Source organism: Falco naumanni, chromosome 3, assembly GCF_017639655.2.
Source record: "Falco naumanni isolate bFalNau1 chromosome 3, bFalNau1.pat, whole genome shotgun sequence".
Classification (NCBI taxonomy): domain Eukaryota; kingdom Metazoa; phylum Chordata; class Aves; order Falconiformes; family Falconidae; genus Falco; species Falco naumanni.
In genome coordinates, this window is record NC_054056.1 from 61910516 (window position 1) to 61935507 (window position 24992).

The 24992-nt window shown below is 38.8% G+C and overlaps 2 protein-coding genes across 2 annotated transcripts in view; one reads left to right on the forward strand and one right to left on the reverse strand.

Annotated features, from left to right (window-relative positions):
* Positions 1–20276, forward strand: part of LAMA1 (laminin subunit alpha 1) — a 107422-nt gene extending 87146 nt beyond the window's left edge. Inside the window, exons 45-63 of the mRNA XM_040588521.1 lie at positions 191–334; positions 1154–1287; positions 1450–1600; positions 2117–2241; positions 3230–3380; positions 4506–4650; positions 5205–5346; positions 6484–6598; positions 6808–6978; positions 8299–8450; positions 8937–9122; positions 9584–9746; positions 10860–10972; positions 12038–12227; positions 14083–14241; positions 15248–15401; positions 16012–16145; positions 17230–17452; positions 19068–20276. Of these exons, the coding sequence (XP_040444455.1) occupies positions 191–334; positions 1154–1287; positions 1450–1600; positions 2117–2241; positions 3230–3380; positions 4506–4650; positions 5205–5346; positions 6484–6598; positions 6808–6978; positions 8299–8450; positions 8937–9122; positions 9584–9746; positions 10860–10972; positions 12038–12227; positions 14083–14241; positions 15248–15401; positions 16012–16145; positions 17230–17452; positions 19068–19228 (2913 nt within the window). The 3' untranslated portion in view covers positions 19229–20276. The remainder of the gene's footprint in view (positions 1–190; positions 335–1153; positions 1288–1449; positions 1601–2116; positions 2242–3229; positions 3381–4505; positions 4651–5204; positions 5347–6483; positions 6599–6807; positions 6979–8298; positions 8451–8936; positions 9123–9583; positions 9747–10859; positions 10973–12037; positions 12228–14082; positions 14242–15247; positions 15402–16011; positions 16146–17229; positions 17453–19067) is intronic.
* Positions 20277–20742: 466 nt separating this feature from the next.
* The window catches only part of ARHGAP28 (Rho GTPase activating protein 28), a 54499-nt gene continuing 50249 nt past the window's right edge, over positions 20743–24992 (reverse strand). The window contains exon 15 of the mRNA XM_040587506.1: positions 20743–24685. Coding sequence (XP_040443440.1) covers positions 24594–24685 — 92 coding nt within the window. The 3' untranslated portion in view covers positions 20743–24593. The remainder of the gene's footprint in view (positions 24686–24992) is intronic.

The following is a 24992-nucleotide window of genomic DNA, read 5'->3' on the forward strand; positions in this document are numbered from 1 at the left end:
TTGTGAATCTCTGTGTTAAGTGATAGATAACAAGGAGGTTGATAAGATCTAACCCAGGCAGCAATACTTGGATTGCCTGAAAGTATCTCAGCAAATGGCTTGCATTTGTTGGTTAGAAGTATATATTCCACAAGAATGTACTGTGTACACTGAGACTTGTTTAGATTCCATTTCCTCCTTTCCTCCTCAGATTAAAGTTGCAGTATCAGCAGACAGAGATTGCATTCGTGCCTACCAACCCCAAATTTCATCTATGAATTATAACACCTTAACACTCAATGTGAAAACTGCTGAACCAGATAACCTCCTTTTCTACCTGGGTAGCAATGGAAAGGTATGTTTCTGGCGTATATTTACTGAAGGTGATTGTAGTCAAATGTTTAAAATGACCATATATTTTTTTTTCCTACTTGCCTTCAAATAAGTATCCAAGTGAGGCCTCTTGCAGACAAATGTGTTCACTAGAGGTGGGAATATTTTTGTCTCAGATGATTCTAAGGATCCTCAAATGTAGAAAATAAAAGCACCTGATTCCTTAGCATTATTTCTTGACCATGTCATGAAACTCCCCCTTCCTTTTCCCATGGTGTGTGTTAACCTTATGGAGTGTAATACTCTATGTTACGCTTTCATGTAGCATGTTGGAGTATATAAAGTGATTTGCCTGGTATCACAGAGAAGGTACTTGAATTTGGCCCTCATGAGCATGCTGCATCCACCCACTTGAAAAGCAGCGTGATGGCTCCCTGCCACATCGCCTTCCTCTTCGTTCCCTCTAATCCTAATAAATGCACAGCTATTAGCTCCTTGTGGCATGCTGTCATGTGATAGTACTTTTTCACAGACTGGTTGGTCACTTCACATGCACTCAGAAGTGCGTTTTTCTCTATGTCTAGATGTATGTGTACATCAAGTTTTTCTGTATCTATAAAGAAAACATTCACCGCTTGTATATAAGCGGAGTATTTTTGTTTCATTAAAAGTAAAAATTATTAACTTACTGGGCCTCATTTTGCTAAAATCCATCTCCCACATTATGGGATGCAGGGACATGCATCTGGAAGAACTTTCTCAATGTCACATGTTAAAAGTACACAAACCAGGAACTAGACGTTTGATGCCATGCATTGGAGTAAGCCCTGCTATTTTTCAGACAGACTTCCTTGCGGTGGAGATGCGACGTGGTAAGGTAGCTCTTCTTTGGGATTTGGGCTCTGGATCAGCAAGAGTGGAATACCCTGATTTTCAAATTGACAACAACAAATGGCACAGAATACATGTAACCAGGTAATTAAAACAAGAATGGCATAAATGTTGTACACAAACCATCTTCTGAGTTTTCCAGTGACAACATTTTTCTTGTGCTTAACAAGAGAATCCAAGAGCATGTGTTGATTAAGCTTGGTGATTTCTAAAACTATTTATTAGTATTTGTATTGTACTTGGCAGGTTTGGAAAAACAGGTACAATCAGCATAGAGGAAATGAACTCCAATCAGAAACCTTCACCTAAATCTGCAACCTCTCCAGGGACAGCCAGCATACTGGATGTTAACAAATCAACCCTAGTATTTATCGGAGGACTTGGAGGACAAATCAAGGTAAATTCTGAGTTGAGCATTCTGTCAGATTTGTTATGTTTAAGACAGACTTTTCATATAGAAATAATTGCGTGAACTGGTTATTTCATCAAGAAATGTTCAGGTGCTCTGAACATAAAGCGGAGATGCAATAAAGATGTTCTAGTATCCTGAAGTAAATGTTCTCTGGGAATTTTTGCATCAAGTGTTAACCAGGACAGGCTGTGTGTGCATGCATGTTGCATAGACATTACACAATGCATTTATTTTTTGTTTCCATCTTCCATGGGTCTTTCATGCCATGAGGCATGTAAGTAGGTCAAGGACATAGTTGGTTTACTTTTTTATTTGCTAGAAATCTAATCTATTATGATTTAAATGATAATTGTTAATAGTTATGCTAAAACATGTTTTTCTTTTATTATGATTTATATCTTACAAAGTTCAAGTTCAAGGAATGCACCAAACAAAAATTTGGCTGCATAATTTTCAGAGTGCTTAACATTAATTGTATTCATGAAGTATTTCTTGTCATAGAAATCGCCTGCTGTTAAGGTGACCCATTTTAAAGGGTGCATGGGAGAGGCATCCCTGAATGGCAAATCTATTGGTCTTTGGAACTACATGGAAAGAGAGGGCAAGTGTAATGGCTGTTTTGGAAGGTATTTTTTCTCACTCTCTTTATTTTGTAACACATTTAGACTAACTTACATCTGTAACATATATTTCTGTGTCAGCTAAAAATAACAAACTCAAGACAAATTGCAGCATTTCATTGATCATTAACTTACAGTTCAGAACATACTAATCTAAATGTGCCACTGGTGTCAAATAATCTATTTGTATGGAATTATATCACTTAATAATCACTCTCTTAGTTGAGTTCTATTGCTGTGGTCTGTTTTGTGTACTGAAAGTAGGGACTGCCAGTGAACCAAACTATTTCGGAATGTTTGCTTTCCAGTATTTTCCAGCAAGACAATTCATTTTTTTCTAGGATGAGAAGCAGTGTGAAGCACTCATAAAAAAACCAAACCAAAACAAAAACCCTGTCACAAAACTGTAGCCACTGAGCTTGCTACCGTTCTTGTAATTGTTGTGAAAGGGGATTGCAGACTGTACTATTTTTATGTTTGAGGAATTGAAAAGAAATATACTTGACCATATTCCCTTTTGCGGAATTTTCTTGTCTGAACAGCAGAGGGTGCTGCTTGATTGTATGAGATATTTTTTACAAGTCTATTGCAGGAAAAGGGGCTACTAGAACATTTAAGTGCAATGATGCAAAGCATTTTGATATACGGATGACGTGTTTTAAATAAGAGGATGCACAGTGTACCAGTTATTTTTTGCTTAAGAATTGTTTGGGTTTTTTTCATACATCAAGGAAGAACGTTTTTTATCTCGTATACAATCTTGCTGTGGCTAAATCATGTATTGTAAGATTCTGTAGTGAAAGTGGCCTTTGGCTGGAATCCTTCAGTTATTCACAACATCAAGATCCAAGTCTTTCCAAACTTTCTAGTCATACACCCTAGGGGCTGCACCAACTGATCTAACTTTTCTTGTATTTTATATTAAAATTACTGGAAAAATACAAATCTTCATTATTTATCTTAAAATTTTAAACTCTGTTTTCTGATTTCATAGCCCACAAGATGAAGACACTTCATTCCATTTTGATGGCAGTGGATACTCCGTTGTGGAGAAGGCACTCCGCTCAACAGTGACTCAGATAATAATATTTTTCAGTACCTTTTCACCTAATGGGCTGCTTCTATATCTTGCTTCAAATGGCACTGTAAGAAAATGGATCAGATTCTTAAGCTGTCAAAAACGATATTTAGATCACTTGATGGTTTCTTGCGTTATTTTTTGCTTATGCATATTAAAACAAGTTATTATGTTTGTATAGATTATCACTGTGATTATAGAGTATCACTGTGATATAAACCAAAGGAGTAAAGACAGGAATCCTAGAGATAACTCTTTAGAGCAAATATTCACATATATTAATGGCAAAATTAAGCAATGAAAAGAATTCTCCATAATTTGTTTTAATTCTAGACTAAAATTAATGATTTTTTTTTAATTAAAGGCAAGAAAAAGAAATTATAGGAAAAACGAACTGGTTCAATTGGAGGAACCTTTGCAGAATGCAAAAACTTTTGGAACTGAGTTTGCTGAAGGACACTATAATATTGCATAGGCGTATTGATTTAAATCCGTAAGATGGGAATTCAGTAAACTTAAATAAATTAAATAAAACTCCCTGAAACAGCAATATAACCTAGACCAATCTCCAGACCTTCATTGTCTTGTTATGCGGTTTACCACATAGCTGGTGGTTTTCTTTTCCTGAAGGAGGATGAAGCTTTGTTTAGGTAGGGTTGTTTCAGAATCACTGCATTATTCATTTGCTTTGTTATGTACTCACTGCCTGAATACATTGGACAATGATATCTGACTTAAGTTTTGCAATGCAGACGGGGCACTTTTAATAGAGTTCAAAAAGTGTTTTTTACTGTTTAAAAAAGCTCTTTGCGTCTTGCAGAAAGAATATTGTATTGTTTGATCGTTATGCTAACAGTCAAATCAAATTACCCTCAACTTCGTCCAAAAAAAAGCAAATGTGACATTTGTTATTTAAACCTTCCTCTGCTGAGTAATCAAGCCTCATGATGCTTTTAAGTAAGAATAACAACAAAACTGAAAGACATCCTTGCGAGGTACATGTAACTTAATTTTCCTAAACACAGCAAAGAAAATTCTCTTGGGCCTAACAAGTAGTCTAGGTACAAGAGTTACCAAACCTTTTTCACACAGTAGCCCAGACCTGTCAAGGATGCATCCTTTTGGAAGATTTTTTTTTTAAACTAGGAACTTAGTCTGTTTGTTTGTTTCTTTGGTTTTTTTTTCTTCCCAGAGAGATTTCTTGTCCCTTGAGCTTGTTGATGGCAAAGTGAGATTGACTGTTGATCTAGGTTCAGGACCTCTTGCGCTTACAACAGAAAATCGTTACAACAACGGAACGTGGTATAAAATTTCATTCAGTCGGAACAAGAAACAAGGTAGGCTGCAGATTGAAAAAGCCAAGTGTCTGCACATTTACAAATGCATATATCTAAGATAGCCACAGTGAACATCACTGCAACTAAATCACCAGAACTGCACTTCCAATGCAGTTTTTTTAGTAGCCACACCTGTGTTAGTTTGCTTCTAGGACAGCAGCGTAAATCTTTTGCTTGGTTTGGCACATCTTATAAAGAGCAGGTAGGGCAGAAGCTGCCAGACAAAAACATATCCATAGTATTTAAAGGGTGAAAGATCTTTGTCCAAGTCTGTATACCAGTAATCATGTTTTCTGTTCTGTGTTTTAACAGTGTCTAGTACAACAGTATTTTGGGGCCAATGCTTGGGAAGTAACACATTACAAATAATATGTGTTAATAGCTATAACATATTCTCATATATGTATACACACACACACATATATTTATACACATATGTATACATACATGTTATTTTTTTTCCTCTAGACTTCCCCAGATTTGGATTGCCAAAATGGCAGAATGTGTATTTGTGCCCTTCTCCAGATCTTTACTTTTTTTTTTTTTCTTTGCAGGAATTTTGGCAGTCGTAGATGCATATAACCTTAATTACAAAGAAACCAAGCAAGGAGAATCTCCTGGGGTTGCCTCAGACCTGAACCGCTCTGATAAGGACCCAATCTTCATTGGTGGGCTGCCAAGATCGAGGACTATGAGGTAAAGTGTCCACTTGCTTTTCCCCCTTTGCTAGGAGTCTTGTAAGTAGAGGGAAGGACTTTAACAAATTCTGCTATCTCCACTAAAATTAGTGAAAATCAATGAAGTCTAAGGTCTTGTTTGTGGCCATGTGTACCACAGAATTATCTGTCCTTTGCCTTCAAACTCTAAATATGGTGCTTTTCACTGGTAGGTCTAACACTGCAGTTCAGATCAGAGATCAGCTTATGTTTTTTCCCTCCATGGGTGACTTCCATGACAGCAGCTGCCACAGTAGCCACCTGCCCTTTGTGTCAGAATGTGGCAAACATTCAGCACTGCTGTCTGGAATGGTGCTCCTTTTGATCTCTGCCTGTGTGAGCCTTGTGTTTTCCAGCTGGCATTTATGAACAAAACTGAACTTCGGGATGAAAGTTCTACTTCAAAAAGGAATTCTTGTAATTCAGTTTTGAAACTTGGAACAGAGGAGAAACAATTGTGAACAGATCAACAAAAAATCATTAGAAATATATATTTTATAGCATGGTTCTAGTTTTGTATTGCACATCCCTGCTGAACTTACAAAGTCAAATTTCTTCCACTGCCTTCGCTTGGAAAGGATGAACATGGCAAAAGAAAATCTAATTAAACTATCTTCATGCTCTTGACAATAAGGTGAATTCCAGGACTATATTGGTCTCTGTGCAGTTATTGCAGAGATGCAGACTTGTTAATCTTAGCTGGCATAGCAGCCTGTAAGGGATTACAGCAGGACAGCCTTAGATTCCTCTGACTTAAACCTGGAACCAAATTAGGCATCCTCCAGACTTAAGACATGAAAAAGAATTACTAGGCAGTAGAGAGCTACAGTTACCCTCTCACAAAAAAGCCATTAAATTTCAGCTGAAGATTCACCTTAAAGTTTTGGAAAATGACCTGACCTGGAAACACAGCACTACATACTTCTATGCTTCTGTTTGAGGACAATGTTATCTGACTCTTTTTAAGATCAGAATTAATATCTGCTAAGAGTAAAACCCAAATTAACCCGTTTCATTTACACTAGGTCAACTGCATTCTTTGAAACAGATCTCTTTTTCTTACTGAAGAGATTCCAAATGCTACTCCTTGGAAATAAAGCCTTGTTTTGTTTTTCAGGAAAGGTCTTAATAGTAGAATGTATGTGGGATGCATCAAGAACCTGGAAATATCCCGTTCAACATTCGACTTGCTTAAAAATTCATATGGAGTGAGAAAAGGCTGTGTATTGGAGGTACGAAACTTTTAGGTTTTGTGACCTGACCGATTTTTATTGTTGTTGAACAATAAATAGCAAGGTTTTAGTGATTAATATAATGAATTGAAATGGGTTTGTCTTGAAAAGTTTTATCATCTGATCTATACTTGAATTTTATTTTCTTTTGTCTCACTGGGTGCTATGTAAGGACAAAGTCAGTAATTATTTCTCTTCCTCAAAAATAGCCTATTCGTAGTGTGAATATCTTGAACAACGGATATATTGAGTTGGTACCTAAATCCTTAAGCCCAGAGTCAGAACTGATGGCAACTTTTGCTACAAAGAACAGCAGTGGCATCATCCTTGCTGGGCTCAGCAGGGGACTGGAAAAGCGACGACGTAGACAAGCACATTTGGCAAGTACTGAAAACAAAGGGTTTGGTTTGGTTTTGCCATTTTTATTTTGCAATATCAAGTTTTTAGGACTGTAACTAGCAAAGAATGAGAAAGAAAAAAATATCCAGCTTAGGAAGGCCTAAGTACAGAAGCTAGGTGGGGAACAGAGGATTTTCATTATAGCAGAGGAGAGGTGAAGGATCAGTTAGCAGAGACCTATTATGCTTACTAGGACCCAGAATGCTTTTGCAACAAGGAGGAAAACTGGACATGAAATGCACACAGAGTATTACTTTCCATTTCTGTTAATCAGAAGTAGTTATTGAAAGATTTGAGATAAACATCTCTCTTGTATCTGGTGGACTGTTTTGGAGCTCGTAGAATCCAAGGACAAAGTCTTAGTAGGAATACCTGTCCCTCCTTATCTTCCTCTAAGGGGAGCAGTAGGGTGGTGGTGGTATAAAAACACTCCTGAAAAACTCCAACTGGCTGAACATGAGCCAGCAGTGTGCCCAGGTGCCCAAGAAGGCCAATAACATCCTGGCTTGTATCCAAAAGAGTGTGGCCAGCAGGACAAGGGAAGTGACTGTCCCCCTGCACTGGGCACTGGTGAGGCTGCACCTCAAATACTGGGTTCAGTTTTGGGCCCCTCACTACAAGAAAGACACAGAGATGCTGGAGCATGTCCAGAGAAGGGCAATGAGGCTCGTGAAGGGTCTGGAGAACAAGTCACAAGTCTTATGAGCAGCAGCTGAGGGGACTGGAGTTGTTTAGTCTGGAGAGGAGGAGACTTGGGGGGAACCTTATTGTTCTCTACAACTACTTGAAAGGAGGATGTAGGCAGGTGGGGGTCGGTCTCTTCTCCCAGATAGCAAGAGACAGAACAAGAGGGAGTGGCCTGCAGTTATGCCAGGGGAGGTTTAGATTGGATATTAGGAAAAATTTCTGCAGTGAAAGGGTTGTCAAGCATTGGAACAGACTGCCCAGGGAAGCAGTGGAATCACCATTCCTGGAAGTGTTTAAAAAACACACAGATGCAGTGCTGAGGGACATGGTTTTGTGGTGGACTTGGCAATCCTGGGTTAACGGTTGGACTTGATGAACATGAAGGTCTTTCCCAACCTAGATGATTCTATGATTCTACGAAATTTCCAGCTTTCACCTTTTCTGTTACAAGGCTTTACGCTCTGGGAGGTACCAATACAATGCCTACAAGTCGTTGAGTTTCATTAAAAAGTTTGTTTACAACAAAGTTTCCAAAGTATGTTCTATTTAAATACTGAATGAGTGACAGGAAATTGAGCTATGGTTAAAAATTAATCCTCTGATTAAATCCACAGCCCTTCTTTTCAGTCATGCTGATTGATGGACATCTTGCAGTGCATGTTAATGCTGGAGATAGAGCAAGTACTAGGAAAGTAGTTCTTCAGTCTGCTAATGGAACATACAGCGATGGACAAGAACACTCTGTCATCCTAATCCGGAATAAGAGGTACATGTGACTGCAAGCACTACTACCTGTTTAATTATTGTATGTTGTTAGTTCACTGTGCTCTCTGAGGAACTGCTTTTGTTAGCTCATTAGGTGAAATAATCAGGGCTGTGTTTTTCTGCAGATAATGCAGGTGTTCTGGTTTACATGGTTATTGTATATAGCAGTCAGCCACTGATGAAGCTGTCATTAAAAGCTTTCAAAATCTCCAGACAGCTTGGAAGGAAAAACCTGAGGAAAAACTACTGGTATGGAAAAAAACAACAACACAGCTATCAAAATAATTTAGGAAGATAGTTGACAAAGCTCTACAATTTACAAATTATCTAAAGAAGGAAGTCTTCTCATTTTAAATCATTGAAAGGATTATCAAAGTGATGGAAACTGCTAGAACAGGACAGTTTTGAATCTGAAAGGAGTGCTTTTCATTTGGAAATGAATGTCTAAGGCATTTGTTGAATGTTTTCCCTACTTTATAATTTTCAGGATCATAACTGTACAGGTGGATGAAAGTAACCCTGCAGAACTGAGGCTTGGTCCATCAGCAGAAATGAGCCCCATGAATATTTCTAACTTCTATGCTGGTGGTGTTCCAGCAGAAGAGGTCATCTTCGGGCTAAAAATGGCTGGCTCCTTCTATGGCTGTATCAGCAATCTTATTTTTAACAAGGAGTAAGTCAGAGGCGTAACTGCCCTGCTTTGGAAAAACCTGTATAGTAATTATTAATTGTAGTTTGTAATCTCTTGCATGACATTCTCCATTTGCCTGAGTTCTAATGTAAGACAAGCATGGTACTGATGAATAACAGGCAGAAAATTAATATTGCCGGCTACATTTCCAAATAGTATTAAAAATGTCTTTAATGTCTATAGAGATGCTGCACAAAATGCAACTTTCTCTACTATAGTTCCATCTGCATTCATAGATAGAACATTTTTCCAATAATTTTGTCTATTAATATTGTACTATGGACAGATCATTTGTTACTTCTCAGTCTTCTTGTCTTGGCATGCCACTTCCTTCCCTTTCTCCTATTACTAGTGAAAGACCCTGTAAAATGTTCTCTTTGTGCTTGGAAAATGTTGGAATTTGGGATTTCACCTCTTAAAACGTAGGTGGTTTTAAATCACAGGCCTTTGTATTTCACCACTTCCATGAAGTATGAACATGTGGATATGGACAACTGCTTTTTGTCAGAGAAGCCTAAACCACCCATACAGCCAGAAGATATTGAGATTCAACCCGAGTTTCAGGCTTTACCAGCTCCCCTGAGGCCTCTTACAGATACAAAAAAAGTATGTGTTACAGCAAAGCTTTATTGACTCTTCTAGGAAAGTGTTCAACATCAAGATGCATTTTAGCTTTGTGGAGAATTTTTCAAAGTATGGACTGTGTATATTTGCTTCTTCTGTAGTATGGAATGGTTCAGTGAATGTAGATTTGAAATTACTATTTTTTATAGTAAAACTGTGGTACAAACCTTTATGGTAGCCTGCTGGCCTTTTGGAAGGGAAATGTGGTTAGGTTTATCATTGTTCAGGCAGCAACACTAAAAAAGAAAGAGAAAGTGGAGTGATGATCCCCCAGCAAAAGGACTTGACAGTAACTATTATCTTTATTGTGTTCTGCCAAAGTGGCTCAGTGCTGAGATTTGCCTTAGCTGTGCAGTTCAGCGTTCACATGTTTCTGGTCACACACATGCAATCTCTGCTCTGTGTCAAAAAGGAGGCACAAACCATTCCAGAGACACAGTGTCTGAATGCATCTTACATGGCGCCTGTTTCCCCTCACACAGTCCCTGTTCCCAAGAGAGAAGGCAGCATTACTTCTCTCCTTCTGCAGCTGCACTTCTTTATAATGAAGTGTTTCCAAAGCATCCTGAAATCATTTTTCTGTGGCAACAGAAAGCAAGATTTTATACAGCTGTGGCTATAAAAAGAAATAAACCATCCTCCTTAGAGCTAAAGTATAGCTTTGGCTCATACTCTGTTACTCAGCTCTCCATCCACCAAATCATAACAAAAATGTGCGTCCTCACTAAATGGAAAAATATTTCTATCAAGTTCGTGAGATTTTCATGCTGCAATTCTGTCTTCCAGCATTTTTTATCAAAAGGTCTGTCAATTAAGACAAATGGTGAATGAATACTTCAAACTACAAACATTTCTCAGTAAAAAAGACCAGTACTGTCTATGAGACTTAGTTTAGTCATTAGAACTAGTTCTTTCTGAGCCTAAAGATAGCTCAGAGTGGTTGGGAGTTTAGGTAATTGATGTTGCTATATGTTTTGTGGTTATCATATGGCTCAGTTTTGCTCCTTAAAAAGTTCTGCGTAGGCACATTGCCATTCAGCACTTGCTTGTCAGCACCTGATACTATTCTTCTTAATAAAGTCCTTTCATTAGCAGGTAGTTTGTGCAAAAGATGAACTACCTGATCATGTTCAAGGTGCTCATCAGTTTGGACTTGCCAAAGGCAGCCACTTGACACTGCTCTTCAGTCAGTCTACTGTCAGAAAGAAGTGAGTATATCCTGAATCACACATGCACACGGTGTGTTGTCTTCAGCTACAAGAAGCATTCATGATGGTTTTCATGAATGATCACTGCATTACCAGCTTTGAACATGGCTTTTGCTTCAGGTTTCTGTGGGTTCCTCATGGAAGAAGGTATTAAGACCACCACAGCGTAATTAATGTCTTTCCCAGGTTTGTGGTCATGAGCTTGACTCATAGTCACATTTTCTCTCCTCAGACTTAAAAGCCCCACTGTTACCTTCTGTAAGTATTTTGATTTCTATTTTCTACATACAGAGCTCAGCTGGTCCTGCTCCTTTGACTGATGCAGATAACATCTTGCCCTCTCCTCTGGATTTTCTACAGTTGCACCTTCCATGTCTGCTTCACTCCCCAGGTCACTGAAGGAGATAAGACTACTAAGAAGAATCATTCTGTTAAGACTTAATGTGTGATAGCTTCTCTGCCACTCTTACTTGTTTGAGGGGCTCCCAACAATGTCCCCAAAACACAGCCTGCAAGCCATTTGCAAATGATTCCTTCCACCCAGGAAGCCTCTGCAGGCATTGAGAAAAGAGCTTTTTTTCCTTCTTGTAACTATTGAACATAGGGACGTTGCAGAGGATTGATGCTATGTAGTCTATACCTAGTGTCTCCATAATAAATGATGCAATCAGCTCCTCTACCTCTTAAGCCTCCCTCTGTTCTGTCTGCCCATTATATCCCAGCAAGCCTGCCTGATAGTAATGGTTGCCATCGCATTATCCTGGAATTTGTTCCTTTCCTGAGGCAGTAGGCAAGCATGCAGTCACAAAGAGCTGAGCCTGTCTCTCTTCAAGACCAGCTCAGTCTGTGACAAGCACTCTTACTGTCTCTGATAGGTACAGCACTGATTTCTATTAGGAAATACATTATAGGTCATGCTTTCTTAGAATCAATGCAAATTCTTACGTTTCTGCCCTTTGTAGTAATAAGTTTCCTTTCATAATAATAAATTGGTTAAGGCCGTTCTCTGCCTCCAAGAAAGCTTTTTATCAGTGCAGTCAGTAACACTGAGTTTTTATTGTCTAGGCTTTCTGTCCAGCTGAATCTCAGGACCTTTGCCTCCAGTGGCCTGATTTACTACATGGCTCACCAGAACCAGGTTGATTATGCAGCCCTACAGCTTCATGGGGGACAGCTCCATTTCTCATTTGATCTAGGCAAAGGAAAAGCAGTAGCTTTTCATCCTGCTGTTATCAGTGATGGAAAATGGCATACGGTAGGTAGTCACCAGTCTTGTACTCCATTTTCTCTTCCCTGAAGTTACTGGGATGGTTCTTCCATACCTTTCCTGTATGCTTTCTGTGTGGCAAAGGCAAACAAGTTTTAACTCAGTCATGAGACCATTCAGATAACTTGTGTTTGAGTATAATTATTTGCTTTTAAAATTATAAATTATTCATTAATTCCAGCATCCAACTCCTGTCAAGTACGTCAGATTATTTAGAAATAAAATAGTTCACCAACCATGTCATCTTCAATGGAGGAGAAACCAACAGAGAGATTTAGACACTCTGACTTTTTCTACAGAGAGCTTTCCATGCACTATGTCTCCAAAGAGTTGCAACTGACTGTGTGACAGGGGGAAAGAGATTTGTGGGTGCAGTTTCTCCCTTATCCCACTTATTACTTAACACCTGAGCATGTCATACCAGCTAATGCTAGCAGGGAAGCACTTTCCTTTCCTTTTCTTGGTTGATGCAACATGAGAAAGGTAGACTTCTAGAATGAATGGAGGCTGGAGGGGGAGGACTTGGCATAAGGAGAATTTGAGGAGAAATTATGGCTACAGCTTTTAGGTGTTACCTCGCATTCAGGGCCTTCTGAAAGGCTCCGTGTCAGCCTCTGTTGGCCCAGTTCCTCTGAGCGACCCACATGCTGCTAGCTCTGGCAGCTAGCATTTCTTCATTGGAAATGATTGTGATGTCTGCACGAGTTTTAAAAGCAACTCTGACCAGGTACTTTCTGACACAAATCTGCCACCTCTCCTATGTGCCTTGGGAATCAGCAGTGTTATTTTTGCTTTTCATATATAATCAGCAGAAGAAAACCCAGCAAAAACTAACATAAAGCAAATGTGAACTTCTGTCAGGGAGAGCTATCACAGTTAAGCTCTGTTGCCTACCCTGAAAGGACTAACAGTCCAGGATTTACAGTTGCATGTTTAAAATTAAATACACTCATGTAAAACTCATACTCATGCTATCCACTTTTTAAGAGATGAACAGAGTTCATATGAGAGCTGACCTACCTTTAATACCCAGGACATAAAAACATGAGTTTGAACCTCTTTTTGGAGGCTGAGCCACACCACTTCACAGCTGGGGTTGATTACTGAAGTAGCTCTACAATCAATTTAAGCTAATATGCTTTGCTGCCGAAGGAAGCACTTCTTTCCATTCTCTGCCACCTGCTCATCTCACCCTGCTGTACCGCTCAATCCCCTTACCGACCCAGATGTTTGTGAAACCTCATGTTGGACCTGGTTAGGATTCTGAGTGGGGCTAAAAGTAACCATGGAAGAATAAATGACTAGCCGACTTCAAATACAGTCCCTCATCTGCACGTAATTGCTTTCATGCAGGGAAGGCATAGGGGCATGAACAAACAAGATGGACAGAACTGGAAAGCTTTTTGGCCATAACCAGTTCAGCACTGCCCATCACAAAATTACAACATAGGAGCGTGCACTTCAGAGAGCTAACGTGGCTCAGCTGGTGAGCAGCACAGTAGTCACAGAAGACTAGCACAGTACTCCCCTCTTCAAACTCAGCGATGTACTTGTATCCTAAGGCAATAAACTAGTGGTGTTAAACAATGATTGTTAAGATGCTGAAAACTTATGCAGGACAACATGCAATCGTTGTGAGCCGTTGAGGAGGTGAGCAAGAGTTTAGCTGCTCAGTTGCATTCTGAAATGACCTCAGCCTCACAATGAATTTCAAGAGGATGCCTCAGTACAGTATGTCAAAGCAATCTTACCACTAAAAAATTATCTTGCTTCTGTTGCAAATGATGACTAGGTAACTGTTTCAGCTTACTGATTCATGTTTGCATGCTCTCATTTTTGACAGATAAAGACGGAATACTTCAAAAGAAGAGGTGTAATCATTGTGGATGGACAGGAATTGGTAGCCGTCAGTGCTCTGGGAGATGGTAGCACTTTGGATGTGGAGGGAAAGCTGTACTTGGGGGGACTCCCCTTAGACTACGTGCCAAAGAATCTTGGGAATGTAAGAAAGTTTGTGGTGGTGGGGTGTCTGACATTTTGCAATGCTAGAATGAGTATATTGCATCAAACCCATCTAATTCAGTATCCTGTCTCTTGATGGGCAAAAAAGAAGTACTTAGGGAAAGAAACAGCAAAGAAAGTAATGACACTTTACCAGATCAATCTTTCCAGCTTTCTACAGCTTGGCAACTCTAGCTAGAGCTTGTATCCTTGTGTTTTAATAATAGTCCTTAATATATTTTTTTCTTCTATCAATCTCTCTGTTAAAAATAGATGAAGAATATATATTCCTGTGTTTCATAGTATCCTAAATAGCAAACATTTTGGTACCTAAATCCTATTGCATTCAAATAGGAATTAGGTGCCTTAAATAATCTCTGAAGGGCTGACTTCACCTGTCTGAGGTTAAAGCATGCTTTTTACACATGGTTTTAAAGGGTACGTTATTGTTGCCTGTCTTCTTGGTCAGCTGTTATCTCAAGGAGGATTCCAGTGACGATAATGTTTCTCAATTCCTGAGCATACTTCCTTCATCCATGCTTTTTAATTGGATAATGGAGCTAACAATATTTTAATACTTTGGGCCTGCAATTGCTGAAAATAGTAATAGTGGGAAATTCTAATGAATCTTTTCTTCTGGGTAGAACTCTGGCAATCTATACTTGCAAAATGTTGTACAAAATCTTGATTTACTTGTTAATTTGCTGAAGCACGTTTGGAATGTCTTTAGCTGTTGGACATATTGCTGCTCACATTCAAACAAATACAATTCTTTCTATATGTTAGAGTATAAACTGTGTTTCTAAACAATATTGATTTTGACTTTGTGTACGTTTGCAACCTTATGTAAGTATATGTAATAATAGAATTTTAATTCCATAAATATTTTGGATCCTGCTGTGTTTTGTTTAGAGAGTTTTTTATTTACAATAACATAAAGTGAATCACTAAAAGAGCATTGCAGCAGTTTGTATTACACATTAACTCTTACATTTCAATATGCTTAGGTGACTCACAGTATTCCTGCCTGCATTGGTAACATGACGATTAATAGCAAACCACTGGACAATGAGAGCCCTGTCTCCATCTTTGCTGTGAACAAATGCTATGTAACAGTGCAGGACGGTACTTTCTTTGATGGGAGTGGCTTTGCTGCTCTTGGTAAGTGTCATTAAATGAAAGCATTACCTTGCTGAATTAATGTTAATGAAAATATATTATTTTTAGGTCCTGCTGGAAATATCTGTAATTAATTGACTCTTCACACAAAGAGTTCATGTCATGCATATGTATTTCTAACGGGGTGCCTTTGCTCCATACATCCCAAAGTGGTAATTTCTGCAAAGGGCTGTCTTCCGCAAATGAAAGAGCTAATGGTACTAGTACTGGGAAAGAAATGAATTACCTCTTTCTTCAGCTAAGAATATCCATGTTCATGATGTTAAGGTCTGTTGAAATGTATGGAGATAAAAGACGTACAGGACTTGTGCAGTAGCGTGAAGGATTACATCTGTACTCTCTACTGTTTCTTATGAATGAGACAGAATATATTAAATTAAATTAATTGAAAGAAAGCCTATTTGGGAATTTATCTTTCCCAGTATAAAATGTGAATTACGACTTCGGAAAACTTACTTTCTGGAGGTTCTGCAAGGTTGTACCCCAGCAGAATAATCAACAAGCTTTTTAGGCCTTTTAATGACAGTGTATATATTCTACCTTGTAATGTGGTTCACAAGTCTTCTGATTGAAGCTTACAACTTCTTTTCAGTCAGGGAAGGTTACAAAGTGCGGTCTGATGTGAACATCACACTGGAGTTTCGTACAACAGCGGTGCATGGCGTTCTTCTTGGGGTTAGCAGTGCTAAGGTTGATGCCATTGGACTGGAGATTGTAAACGGCAAGGTAGGGTACCCTGTGCTAGCACACTCATTTCACAAGGCTGGCTTAAAACTGGCAGACTAGAACTGTTGGGTAGCACTAAATAGACACCAGTGAAATGTGATGGAGGCAAAATGTCTAAACCAAGTCCCCACAGGACTAGTATGGGACAGACTTTTCAGTCTCGAGGTTTTTCATCATCGTCACATGATAAAATGTGAGATTAGCAGAAGTCACTGGAAGTTTTTGCCTTTTTAATTAGTGTGATTTATATTAGTCTGCAGCCACTGTGACCTCCTGTACTATGAATCTTGTATGTTAGACCAAATTTATACCTTTCTTGTCGCTTAATACTTTTTTCTGCCATAGAGAAACACTTGTCCTTGATAAACATATCATTGCATGTAGAAAGCACACAGTTTTATAATGCCTTTTTCAATATTCATGAACAATTATCTCACTCTCTACTTCTACTGGCCATTATGCTCCATAAACCTTTTAACAATCAATACATAGTTCTCCACTCATGTCCTGCATAAAAAATGTATACTTAATTGCTCCTAAGTGTTTCCTTTTCTTGGAAATAGCTCATTTTTTATTCAAAATTTCCTAGCTAAAGACAGTGTTAAATTTCACTGTTTCTGTGGGACATACTTTCTCAGTTAATATTTGCATATTAATCCTTACCACAGAGTTGAGGAAATATCTACTGCTTTGAAAAATAAATACATAAGTCAACACCTGTATTGGCAATGACAAGTGCTTTCAGTTCATTCTCTTTCTCTTCAGTTAGAGTGGATCTTCTTTCAGATCTGAGGTCTCTCTGCTTCTGTGACTTGATTTGTATTTGTAAGAAACATTGAAATCCCAGATGAAGTGTACCAAGCTAACCTAATGGACCATTGCATTGATAGATCTTTCAGGTTTTAAAGATATTTCAATAAGGACACACTCTGTCCATCAAAGTAAATACTAGCTTTGCATAATGACCAAACATTTATTAAAATGGAAATCTCTGCACCAGCATGATTGTGCTTTTATCTAGGCAAATTAGTTCATGTATTCTTACTTTATATCTGTCTTTATTGGCATCTGGCTGTTTATACAGGTTTTATTCCATGTCAACAATGGAGCTGGCAGAATAACAGCTACATATGAACCAAGAGGCACAAATAGTTTGTGTGACGGAAAATGGCACAAGCTTCAAGCAAACAAAAGCAAACATCGCATTTCACTGATAATTGATGGGAATTTGGTTCAAACTGATAACCCCTACATCCAGTCAACATCTGCAGATACAAACAATCCCATTTATGTTGGAGGCTATCCTGGTAGGTACAATAATATTTCTCTTCCCTTCATTCCCTCCTGCTCTCAGTCTCTCATAAGAATGATTCTTAACACATGCCCTCTTTTCCGCCCCTCCTTTCTCCTGTCCTCCCTCTCTTCCCCTGTTTCTCTCACTCTGATCCATGAGGTTCATGATTGAATTATAAATCATAATTACCATTTTCCACGTTGTTCCTGAGATCACAGCGTATTAATATTTGTGTATACTGTCTTGGTGGAGGACTGCATTTAACTGTTGAGTTTGTTGGCAAGATCAGCTGAACTCCTATCACTTTCCTACACAAACGTGCTCCTTAGTTTCTGAGAAGGATTTCCTCCACATGGTTTGTCTTTCACAGTCTCTCTCAGACTTCACAACATCTCTGCCTGTGTATGCTGAGGCGTGGTTCTCTTGCAGTCAGACTCATATTAAGGCTTTCCTTTACATTCATTTAAATAAGGTTTCTATAGTGCTTTTCTTTGCTTTATTTTGGCTGGTATTCCGTGTCATGGGCTCTGCAGACAGAAGTCAAGCTGCTGGAGATGAACATGCATTTCCCTTGTTCCGTGCAAATTCCTTTCTGAAATTTGTCAATCATACTACAATGGTAATATAAAAAGATAGTAACATGAAAAATATAAAATTTAATTACTTTTCAATTAGTTGTACAACTTGTTAGCTGATAATTTGAGCTAAGACAATGTATTCATCAAGAGGATTGAATTGTGAATGTTTCACCTATTTGCAGGCATGCTTTTTAATGAACACATCAGTACTGAGAGTAGACTTTACATGATTTTGAATATCTTATGATTCTAAACATAGCATAAAATGTCCATATTCGTTTGTGTCTGAAACAGCTGTTACAGTTTATCAGTTCAGATATTTCCATTTGTGTGAAAACAGAGTGATGAGGTCTAAAGGGGAAACTCAGCTTTTAAATATTTGGAAAGCTTCAGGGATAATAGCTTGAAATGTTACAGAGCCTTCTGTTGGACAAGGTTTTGGTGCTTTATGGAAAATGAATTAACCAGATCTTGAATAATATTTGGTCTTATCAACATCTTGTGAACTCTTTCCCTCCCCCCCCCCCCCCCCCCAATACGGTGATGTGATACTATTGCTCTTTCAGTGCTCCATCTGTAAAGATTAGGGTTCATACAGGAAGAAATTCTTCAGTTTAGTACAGTACTGCAGAAAAGGAACGAATTGTTTCACAGGTTCTATGGAAAAAAAGAGTTGGGGTCTACCGACCTCATGATTTGCTTTGCTGATGGAGTCCATGACATCTCAGCTGTTGCTTCATATTCTGCCAGTTTCAATTTTAACATGGAAGACACCTATGTAGGGTGGCTTTCTCCTCTCTTCCCCTTTCTTATCTCTCATTGTTCCCTGGGACAACTTATTTCTGCAAACTCTGCACAAGTTATCCCAGTGCATGTCTTACGCTTGAAGGCAGCAGTGGCTGTCTATGGTGGGATGTCCCAGATGATCCAAATGCTAATTGAACTTGGTGCTCCTCGGGAAGGAGGGGAAGGAGTTGAATAATAACCTGGATCTTCGTATTGTTTCAGTTCACTGGAAATAGATTCTACATATTTCAATTTGTTTTTCAGCTGATGTGAAGCAAAACTGCCTCACGAGCAAGAGCTCATTCCATGGCTGTTTGAGGAACCTCGTGTTAACCAAGGGCCAACAAGCAGAGTTGTTTGATTTCAGCAGAGCTTTTGACCTGCGTGGAGTCTTCCCTCACTCCTGCCCTGGGGCTGAGCACTGAACTGCAGCGAAGCCTGTCTGGACTGAGAGAGGGTTTTTTTGTTGATCTGTTATTTTTCAGTCCCATTTCATAATGAAAAGAAGAATTGGTGAGAGCCTGCATCTCTTTGATTTTATGGTTGTTTTCCAACTCAGGACATTTATTTTTTAATTTTTTTTAGCCAGAAGCTCTATGTCTGCATTTTAACTAAATGGTTGTAAACAACAAATACCTCTGCCACAACGTTAATGGCATTAATTGGGTATTTTTCTTTTGGGAATTTTTATTAATCAGTGTTTACAGTATGTTTTCTTTTGATTACTTGACAGTATTTCATTATCTTGTGTGGTGCTCATTTTATAAAAAGGTAATAATTTTGGACCACATAATAAAATCACAATAAACTATGCATAATTTCATGTAGTTGAGTCATCTGTACGTTTCAGTTAGAAAAAGAAAGAGCCAGAAGACTAAAAAGTGAAAACTACAAGTGGATATAGTCCAGCAGAGGGAGCAGGAGACTAAAGGCGTAATTTTGAAGGTTTGGGATTCAAAGTCTAATGAATAGAATTTTCTTATTTATACTTTATGTGGTAGCTCAAATCCCTTTTCTTCCTGCTTTAACATCCAGTGCTTCCAGCCCCCATTATAGCTACATTGTGTAGGAGGATTATGTTCCCATTTATGCCTTCATGTAATTGGTGGCAAGACAAGCAGCAACTCCATGGCACAGAGACATGTATGAAGTGTCATGCTGGTGAAGAAACAATTTGGGTATGGTTTGGGAACAACTGTATTTTGGCAATGAGAATGAATGCATCTTGGGAAGGCAGTATTTCTTACAGGACACAGGGAAGTAACTTGGTGCTCTGAGATTCCTAATTCACAGGCCAGTCAGAAGTTCCATCTTTATCTGTTTTTGTAATGTGCTCATCTCTGTTTCTAAAATGAGTCTTCAAGTAGTTGCACTTGAGCCAGGTTTGGGGGGCACACGCTCGATCGGACTCAAGTAAGGACATCCATTCATCAACTGCCCAGATCATTGAGCAGTGACAGACACATCTCATACTTGAAGATGCATCTGTAATAAACATAGTTTTTTACAAGTCACTTCCATCTCCTTCTTTCTCTTAGAACTAGAAGTATTTTTGTTTCCTCCTTACAGTTTTGTTTGGCTTTGACTATGCATTTTTACAATTCCTTCTAAAGTCATTTTTGCTCTATGTATTTCATACTAGTTTAAAAAAGACTGCCTCAAATGAAGCCACAAAACAGTTTGTCATTGATTTCAATGAGGCAGGAGACAAATCACTGTCATTTTATGTCTTGCATTGAGGTAGTCCAAGAGAAGAGCTCCTGGAGCAAAGAATTCTCCTCCACTTGAACAGGGATGGCAGAATGTGGTCCTTTGTGTAGCTAACTGTTCAGGTACTATAACAACATAGTTGCTTTTAAGACAGACTCACCACTGTTTTTTGCAATTGTTGTCGCTTGCTTCTATCCAGAAACCATGTATTTAGATTTGAAGAGCTTACTTTGTTGGTATTGGTTTTTATTTTTGACATGGATACAATACAATGGACATATTCTGCTGTACAAATACATTTATGTGTGGGCTTACTTCCACAAAACACATAACATAATGAGGATGGTAAGGGAAACATACATACAAACATTTTGCTTTGATTAGTGGCATCGTATTATTTTCCAGAGAAGACACACATTAATGGAAAGCCATTGAAAAGTAAAAACTGAAACACAGTACGTTTGTATTTGTTGTCTGTTAACCCCAAGATCTGATCTCATAAAGTTCACATTACAAGCAGTAATTGAGGCAACACGGTTTGGCTAAAATTTCATCCATATCCTGAAATATGTGGTTTAATACATATCTGGTAATTTCCAAATCTTGCCCTTTAGAAGGAGAAACATTTTATTAATGTAAAAGACTAGTGGAGAGGTGAAATTAATAATAGAAAAATTTGGAATGGTAAACTAAGCCAAAATATTTTTCCTGGAAAATGCAGAGTGAGGTAGTTAATATTATACATAGACACAGACACATTTGCACACATGCATACATTCTAATGACGTTAGCTGTGTAAACAGGTTAGAGCATTCCAGTCTGTTTCCGATACCTACTTCTTGCAATATACTCTCTCTCTCTGTTGGTATGCAAAATGCTGTCTTTGTAGAATCATAAATACTTGAGGCTTCTTTGGAGTTTGCTGAATAAGTTTCTCCCTGCTCACTACCGCTTTCTCATTAATAGCTTTCCACATATGTTGCTTTTTTTGAGGTGACAACCCTACCATAACTTGGTTTTGACTTCAACTGCTGTTAGAAAGAACAAAATTCCTGGTGCCTCCACCAGTATTTTGAAATACAAGGCCTAAAGTTGAGACCTTGTATTAAAAAATGTCACAGAGATTGTTCAGTTTGTCTGCTGCATATTAAATCAAGTTAGTGTACCACAACACAAAACAATTTAATGTATAACAGTATTAACCACAGTATGTATGGGTCATTAGGTCCATTTGTATCAGGAAAGAACCTTTCCATTCTGTTTCAGAGACAGCAAGTATTTGGCAGTGCTGTAGTAGTCTGGGCACTGTACACAAAATTTAGTTCATCTGCAGATATGCATGTCTTATAAAGTTGTAGGCAATTTAATATAAAACAAGCGTTCACAGGGTGGTTTTAATTACATCAGATCTGGCTTTCCTAAGTTGTGAAGTGGTAAAAGATGAGAGTCTTCCAAAAATCCCTTGTATCCTGTATGGAATACAGTGAGCTCTATTTCAGAAAGGATTTAGATGAAGTCCTCATTTCAGGGTCCAGAACATGCTGAGCACATTACAGTGTGAACGCATGGGTGCTCTGTACTTTCCCTTGTGCAGCCACTGAGAACAAAGAGTGAAGTGAGCAGGCAAGACGGTGGAGGTCAGTGTATTTGTCTGAGAGTACTGTAGAATGTTACCTCATTTGCCCCAACATTTCAGATTCTTTGGTTACACTTTCTGTATAGTCATAGAAGCTCTTTCGTTGGCTATAAATACAGTGATGCTTAGCATTTATATGATGTTCTTTATATTCAAAGCACTTTGCACGTAAAATCCCTTTGCTGAGTTTGTCCTTCCTGGGTGGATGTTTGTAACTCCTGATCTGTTCAGGGAGTTGTTTGGCTGCATCCAGGAGCAGAATTTAACTCAACTAATTCTCATGTTACCTTTATAAGGAAAGCACTAGTCCTGTTTTACAGCTAAAAGAAAATGGCAGCACAATAGAAAAAGTTGTCCATTGCCACAGAGGGAACTGAAGGCGATCGGGAACAAAGCACCTGACAAAATGTTTATGCTTAGTCCTATGAACAAATCACAGATCTACAATCTCTTGTATACTTAAAATAAATAGTTGTCAAAATAAGCAGTGTATTTCGTAAGACAACTGTTCTGGTCTTTTCCTGGCCACAGCTATGTATCCATTGGTGTTAAGACACAAAAACCAGTACAGTTGAAAGTTTCACTCTTTTAAAGAAAGTGATCTGCCCTCTGTAGATGTTATTATTGCTGGTAAAATTACTGATTTAATATTGATTTCTTTCACTGAACACTAGCAATGAAAGTTAAGTACTGGAGAACATTATTAACTTTGAAAAGGGTTTCTAGAATGTGCAAATCTTCATTGGACAGCTTCAGCAGAGCACCACAAGTTACAGGCTCTCTCTGCAGGACAACGTACTTTATGTTCACCTGGAGGACTTGGTTCAGAACACTTTTGCATTGCTACCTGGTAAACACAGCACTAGCTGCTGCCTCATCTGTGTCTCCAGATCAGGAACAAAACACACTGCTCAAACTGTGAGTGAATTCATTGTGCAATATCATCATCCACGACGGAGACTTTGCAGTGCGTTTGAAGGCATTAGTTCCCATTTTTTGCATAAGACCAAGATGAAAAAAGTACTTGCTGTTTTCCAGAGACTTGCGATTTCCCTACTCAACAAACAGGCTTTACTTCTATAAAGTATAGCCCAAAACAAGGGGATTAGGTGAAGAATGGTGCTCACTCTTGTGACTGGCTACAAACTAGACATACTGTCTTAGATTTGCTGTGCTGCATTCCCAGTGCGGCTGCAGCCGACTCTTGTCAGCCTCTGTGTTTTCATAGACCGCATGCCATCTGTAAAAGGAGCTGCAGTTTGCCACGTATTTGTAAAACCCCCAGCACAACTGGACCTAGTTTGGCTACAGTTTTGAGGCCCTAATATGTAAATGTTAAATAAGGGTATTAAATCCCTCTGCTCATTGGAAGCTCTTTTTCTTTGCCATGCTGTATTATACATGATCCAGACAAAGATCTCTCTTCTTAATGCAGCTGAATAGTATAAAAGTTGCTTACATATTAAAGCTAAAATAAAAAAAAAAGAGAAAAACAATTAGGTTACAAATTAAGAAACTATAATGTTTAACAAAAAAGGTGATGGCTGTAAGAGGCACCATTAACACCTCTTTCCTATTATGGCATTCATTACACAGACTTAAATTTGAGAGTATCAAGTCAAAGACAGAGCCAGAGGAGTATTCCCCTTCTCACTGAGCATTTGTCTCTCAAAGCTTGTGTGTGTGGTAGTGGGAAGAAGGAGAAAATGGTTTGTGGCGCTACAATTGCACACAGTAATGTGATCCAGACAGACAATTTTGGAAGACTGGTAGTAGTATATACAGTGGTACATACATAAAGCAGTATAGCCGTCTATACAGTAGTTCTTCCTCCTGCCTCTCTCCCTCCCCCAACATCAGATACTCATGAGGAGCGACTGAGAAACATAAATATTGCAGTAACACAGACTGTACAGGTTTGCTTTCAGCAGAAAGGTTTGATGTTTTTACACAGCTACATCTTGGCACTGCTGCAGGTTGAGCTCCTGTCTTCCACACTTGACAGATGCCTTTTCTTGAACATCTCTGTGATGCTTCTGTGTTATGCTGTGGTCGGTAGTGTTTCATGCATCCTCAGATGCCTCTGGATTCTTTCAAAAAATTAATGTTCTAACACTAGGTCAGGAAATTAACAACTCTGTATGTGACAGGTTGTTTTCTGTGCACCGTACCTTGGTCCACCCTCCTTAACTCCTGGGCCAACTGGCACAAGTGTAATCCATACGAAAGTGTAACTGATGTGATATTTTCCAACGGTCCAGAAGCTGCAGTGATAATGCTTATACCAAAAGCAGTACATGGTGACAGTCAGTTGGACAGTACGGTAGGAAGGAATGAGGTTCTGTAGCTACCATTTTGTTTCATCTCTGGCAAGAGCTTCTGTAAAAGGACAGGCAACACTGTTGTCCATTTGGCTTTCTTCCAGCACACTGCAGCCTTCTGTTTCAGCTTGCTTTTGGTTTTATCACCCACTCTGCCTGAGGATTTGCACGGTAAACGTCTAACATGTATGCATCCGGATCCAAACAGTGCTGACCTGAAACGGAAATCAGCAGCCATGAATCATAGGATTTTTTGAGCACATTAGTAAATGGGACAGAGCAATGTTAAAATGTCCTTGAATGTATCTCTGAGTTACACACAATGAGCCCGATTTGGTGTGTCCAGCTAACATCTTGCCTGGGTACAGACAGGGGCTTTGGTAAATCTGCCAGTGATTTTACTCACTGAGAGTCATGAATTCACTTCTACTTCCAGGCAAGATGCCCTGCAGCACACCGAGTTGTGGACAAGACATTTAGTCAAATGGTGAACAAATATTACGGTTTCTTTAGAAGCACTAA